This window comes from Carlito syrichta, unplaced genomic scaffold, assembly GCF_000164805.1.
Source record: "Carlito syrichta isolate Samal-C Ts95f unplaced genomic scaffold, Tarsius_syrichta-2.0.1 Scaffold146359, whole genome shotgun sequence".
Classification (NCBI taxonomy): Eukaryota; Metazoa; Chordata; class Mammalia; order Primates; family Tarsiidae; genus Carlito; species Carlito syrichta.
Genome location: NW_007090455.1, coordinates 3886 through 9429, shown reverse-complemented (window position 1 = coordinate 9429; position 5544 = coordinate 3886). Strand labels below are relative to the sequence as shown.

The following is a 5544-nucleotide window of genomic DNA, read 5'->3' as shown; positions in this document are numbered from 1 at the left end:
CCCAGCCTCTAGTGCCACCTTGCCCTGACTGTCTGCCCTGCCCTGAGAGCCCACCCTGTTCCACACCTAGTGCCCACCCTGACCTAAGTGCCCACCCTATCCTGAGCGTCCCCCATTCTCCCCGCCCCGAGTGCCTGCCCCCCTCAAGTGCCACCCTGCCCCACCCCAAGCCTCCCCAGTGCCCACCCTGCCCCAAGTGCCTGCCCCAGTTCTTGGCTCAGTGCTCACCGTCAGTGAGTCCCCCATTGCGGCCACCACTTTGATGTCTGCTGGTCGGAGCTTATGCACTTGGGGAACAGGCAAGAAGAGAGACGTGTGTCAGGGAGGGGTGACAGAGTCCACCTTTAAAGCAGGACCTGTGCTGGGGCTGGTGCCTGCCCGGCCCCCAGGGCCCCCTGCCCGTGTCTCCAGCCTGAGCTCCAGCACTCCAGCCTCTCCTGTTCTCTGGGAGTCCTCAAGGCACAGCGGGCAGCAGACTCCTAAAGGCTGTCACCCCACCTTAGAGAGCCCTGTTCCCGGGGGGTAGCCTAGCTGCAAGTGTTGCATGGCTCAGAGTCCCAGGCCTGGTGGTGCCTGCCTCACAGGGGGTCCCATGACCCAGAAGGAGATGAACAGAGGGCCCATGGAGAGACCATGCCCGGCTGGACCCCATGCAGCTGCAGGCGGCTTCCCTGGCCCAGGGCCTAGGCCCGTACCCATGGGTCCCGCAGGCCCACTCACACCCGGGGTGTGTGTGGGGTCTCCCACCCAGGCCGCCCTCAACAGGGCCCTGCAGGAGGTGGCGATTCCACTCACCAGAGGTCGGGCTGCTGCTGGAAGGGTTCCACTCCATGCACAGAAAGTCACTGCCCCAGTTCTAAATTAGCAGGAGAAAGGACATGGCACCCAGCACTCACTGTGCAGCAAGGGCATCACACAAGGGACCGTGGGAGTGAAACGCTGCAAATGGGTTGCAAGGGGACCAGAGGCGGGAAGCGGGTGTTGGCCCTCCCCCATGCACAGCAGTCAGTGCCCGGCCCCCATGGCCAGCCTGTCCTAGACAGCACCCGGTCCATACAGCTTTCCCGTCCCAGACAGTGCCCAGCCCTCAAGGCCTCCTGTCCCAGATGGCACCCAGCCCGCACAGCCTTCCCCTCCAAGGTAACGCCTGGCCCACATGGCCTCCCAGACAGTGCCCAGACCACACGGCCTCCCAGCCAGTGCCTGGTCCTCACAGCCTTCCCATCCCAGCCCACACGGCCTGCCCATCCCAGAGAGTACCCAGCTCACATGGTCTTCCCCTCCAAGATAGCTCCCGACCCACATGACCTCCCAGACTGCACTTGGACCACATGGCCTTCCCACCCTGGCCCTCCTGCCTTCCTCTCCTGGCCCTCACAGCCCTCCCATCCTGGTCCTCACTGCTTTCCTGTCCCAGCCCTCACCACTTGCCCATCCCGGCTCAGCTCCACCTGGAAGGAAGCCAGTAGCTGGGGCTGTAAGGATGTGACAAGGGATCACAGGCATGTCTCTGTGCTGCTGTTTGGCATTCAGCTGATTGTCACTACCTACAGCGCTCGGGCCTAAGCAACAATCAGTTAAAATATTTTTAGGAAAACAACGCTGAGCTTTTACAGGTGCAAGGCTTCTGGTTTCCCAAACTTCTGCACATCTTTTCTGGATCACTGGATATTCCTTGCACATTTAATGTGAGAGCCACTGATTCCGCATGTGTAACTTACTGAAGGCAACCCTGAGCACAATCCGTCGGCCTTCCTTACCTTAGACCGAGCTCATTTCCAGGTGCTGGGGGGAGGCGAGGGGGAAGCAGAGGGCAGGAAAGACTAGCTTGGAAAGCCGGGAGAGTGACCCTCCAGAGCCCAGATCCCTGCTTGCGTGCAGAGTGCGACAGGTGGTGGCCACCGGCGGGACCATGCTGCCAGAGGTGATGAGGACTACTGGTTAAAGTGTCCGCATCGGGACACGTTTTTAAATACTGTGATGTTTAAATGTTGTTTAACGGCCTGGGAGAGCTGCATTTGCGCCAAGGACTGCTCAACTCATCACACCCATGGATTCTTCTGAAATCAAGGAAGGGCATGTGCAGGTGACAAATCCTCGGGAAAGCGTGATGTAAGAGGAGACACGGCTATTAGCCCACAGGAAGCATGCAGGTTGACGGAGCCAGACACCAGCTTGGGCCCCCTGGGAGGACAGACACGGGCTGGAATTCAGGTGCGTCCAGTGGCCACCGGTGAAGTACTGTGCACAGCCTCCACGCCCTGGGGGCTTGCTGAGCAGCAGATGTGGACCCAGCAGGTCAGGGGTCAGGTGCCCAGGACTCTGCATGTCTAGCAAGCTCCCAGGTCACGCCGATGTCGCCTGTCTGTGGCTACTTTATCCATTTTGCTTTTATTATTACTGTGTTAGGGGCAGGGTCTGGCTCTGTCGCCCAGGCTAGAGTGAAGTGGTGCACTCCTAGCTCATGGCAGCCTTGAACTCCTGGGCTCAAGGGATCCTCCCAGCCTGGCCTCCCAAAGTGCTGGGGTTATGGGTGTGAGCTGCCATGCCTAGCGCTTTTATAATTATTTGTAATTGACATGGGCGTGTCCGTATTTATGGGGGACTGTGTGATGTTTCTATACATGCATGTAGTGTCGATGGTCCAGTCAGGGTAATTAGCACATCCGTCACCGCAAACACGGGTCATTTCTTTGTGTTGGGACCTGTCACTCTTCTAGTTGTCTGACAGTGTCCGGCACATCGCCGTGTCCAGCAGTCCGCCCACAGAGCAGCTCAGTCTCACTCACTCGCCCGCTGCTGCTCTGCGGCCACTCACCAGCCTCCCCTGCCTCCTCTGCTCTGCTGTCCTGCCCTCTGCTTCCATGAGAGCCACGTTTCCCGGCCCACAAGAATGAGCACCCATGGGCTTGGCTCTGTGCCTGGGTGGGCCCACCCAATGGTGTGTCCTCCGGGCCCACAGGATGCCGCTTCTGTGGCTACTTTTAGCAGCAAGCTATGAGCACACACACTAATTCTCACACACAGACTCACACACTCACATAAACACATATTCATACACACACACACATGCACACACATTTATACACATTCCCATACATACACACACACTCATACACAAACTCTTGCACACTCACTCTCACACATGTACTCATACACACACACACTCACACTCACATGTAAACACACACATACACACACTCACACATGCACATGCATTCACTAACACTCACATACACGTAAACACACATACACACCCACATACACACACTCTCACACATGTGCACACCCTCACACACACACTCACACATGCACACACATCCCCCAGGCCTGGGTGTTAACTCTCCCAGCACAGAGGCCAGGGCCCGTGGGACCGAAGACCCGGCTGCCCACAGCCACCCCCTTAGATTGCACTTGCCTCCTGCAGGCCTCCAATGAGTAGACACCTGCCTGCAAAATGTGTTACCACGGAGTGTCATGCTTGCCGAGGACTGGCCTCCATCTGCTGAGCCCATAGGGACCCGCGAGGCTCACAACAGCACTGCCCACCAGAGCTTAGCCACCGACAGCCTGCTAACTTCTTGCACGCCCGCCCCTTCCGCCTGTCAAGGCCTTTCCCGCCACTCCTGCCTCCCCGGCCCTTCCGGCACGCCAGTCGGGGACCTTTCAGGACCTGACCCCGATGGTGCCCTGGCCTGAGCCTCCAGGGCTTCCGCCTCTCCCCTGAGGTCCAGTGCTCCGCTCAGGGACCAGGCTCTGCGTGACTCAGCCCCCAGCACCCTGGGGATGATCCCGTCTCCCCACTCTTCCTCGTCCACACACAACCCCCAGCCCCACCACTCTGACCTTTCTCTGCCTCAGTCACCCAGCTCAGACCCACTCCTGAGCCTCTGTGCTCCTGGCCTTCTGCCTGGGTCTCTGTTTCTGGTCCACGTGACTGGCATCTTTTCATGAGGTGCGTCCAGCTCATACCTGCCCTCCAAGAACCAACCTGATCACATGACATATCTGGCTTTGTCCCCCTGCCAGCCTGGCACCCTCCCTGGCACCCTCCTAAGCTGCCCAGTGTAGCTAGGTGGGATGCCCTGCCCCTGTAGACGGTAGGCTTCCTGAGGGTAGGGCCGTCTGTCTGCTCCCGCCTCTGTCCCCCTGGGCAGCAGCTGGCATACAACTCTTCCCTCCTGGGCAGGACCTCACCCTGATGCTCTGAGTTCCCCAGCCCCAGCATAGGACCGGACACACCATGGGGTATGTCTGCAGCTGTGGGCTGAGTGCCTGTGCTGGTAGGGACCAGGCTGCTGTCCCTAAAGCCACGGGTGCCAGATCCTCTGGGCCAGACCGAGGACTTGAACAACGTGAGGCCTGGGACCACGTGAACGTGGCTCGGCCTCCTTCGGGCCCAGCCCCTGCAGCCCATCTTCCACCTCACAGGAAGCCAGCTAGGGTCACAACCATACTTCCCTGCCCCCACCCCCACCCGCGTCTCTTCTGGAAAGCCTGAGCTAGGCAGCAGAAGCCGTGAGCATGGCAGCAGAAGCCGTGAGCATGGACTGCAGAGGTCATAGGAACCCAATCCACAGGTCTTGTCTGGTGGCTGCTGACGTTGGGCGAGCCACCCAAGAACCAGCCAGGGCAGCCCAGCTCAGGGGCTGAGAGCCTTCCTGGACATGCCAGTCTCCGCACGCAAGAAGGGAACACACTGGCCCCGTGCCACGCCTGGACCCAGCAGGCAGACATGGCGTGTGGGTTACCTCAATGGCTGGCGTAGTGGGGTACGTGTAGTTACTGTTCCGGGCGGTTCTCAGGAAGGGCTCGTCCTAGGAAAAGAGAGACCACACGGAGAGTCACCTGACAGCAGGGATATTTGCTGGGGAAGAGGAGCTCAGGCAACCCTGCACTGGGGTGTCTTTAACACAACACTCCTGCGCTGACTTGGCACTGTGTGCACACAGTCACTCGCTCCTGGGGGTTTATGGGACACCTCAGCCAGGGTCACGCCGTAGAGGCTCAGAGCGGCCCGTGCATTCCTGCCTGGCTCCAGGCTGCATCTTACCCAGCACCACTCGGAGCTGGGTCCACAGACCCACCTGCTCTCCCGTGTCAGGGTCCCCCTCCCATCCCACCCTCCAGGGAGTGTCCTGGCACTCGGCACATCTGAGCCCGTGGCTCCTCCTGCCTCCTTTGTACTGTCAGGGCGGCCTCCTGCATTTCCGTCATTTCCCCCTCTCGCCTTCTCTTTCACAATCAGTTTTCACACAAGCCCTGCCAGGAGCCCAGCTCCACCCAGCTGGTTCACTGAAGAAGGAGGAGAAGGACAAAGAGAGCAGGGAGGAAGCTCAGAGGCAATGCAGAAACGCCGGGAAGCCAGAGCAGTCTGGCAAGCCGGGATAGGAGGCCCTAGGGGCCCAGGGCTGTTCATAGGTGCTCCTAGAGCAGCAAGGCCACCATCTGGAAATGTGGGAATGGGAAGAAGGGATGATCAGGATGCTGGAGATGGACTCCAGGGGCTGAAATCAACTGCCATGTGCTGAGCTGGTGTGTGCC

At 59.5% G+C, this 5544-nt stretch overlaps 1 protein-coding gene across 1 annotated transcript in view; it reads right to left on the bottom strand.

The window, feature by feature from the left end:
• The window catches only part of LOC103251818 (phospholipase B1, membrane-associated-like), a gene marked incomplete at its 5' end in the record, with an annotated part of 22028 nt that extends 17211 nt beyond the window's left edge, over positions 1–4817 (bottom strand). The window contains 3 exons of the mRNA XM_021708758.1: positions 229–287; positions 796–856; positions 4752–4817. Of these exons, the coding sequence (XP_021564433.1) occupies positions 229–287; positions 796–856; positions 4752–4817 (186 nt within the window). The remainder of the gene's footprint in view (positions 1–228; positions 288–795; positions 857–4751) is intronic.
• Between the last annotated feature and the right edge of the window lie 727 nt (positions 4818–5544).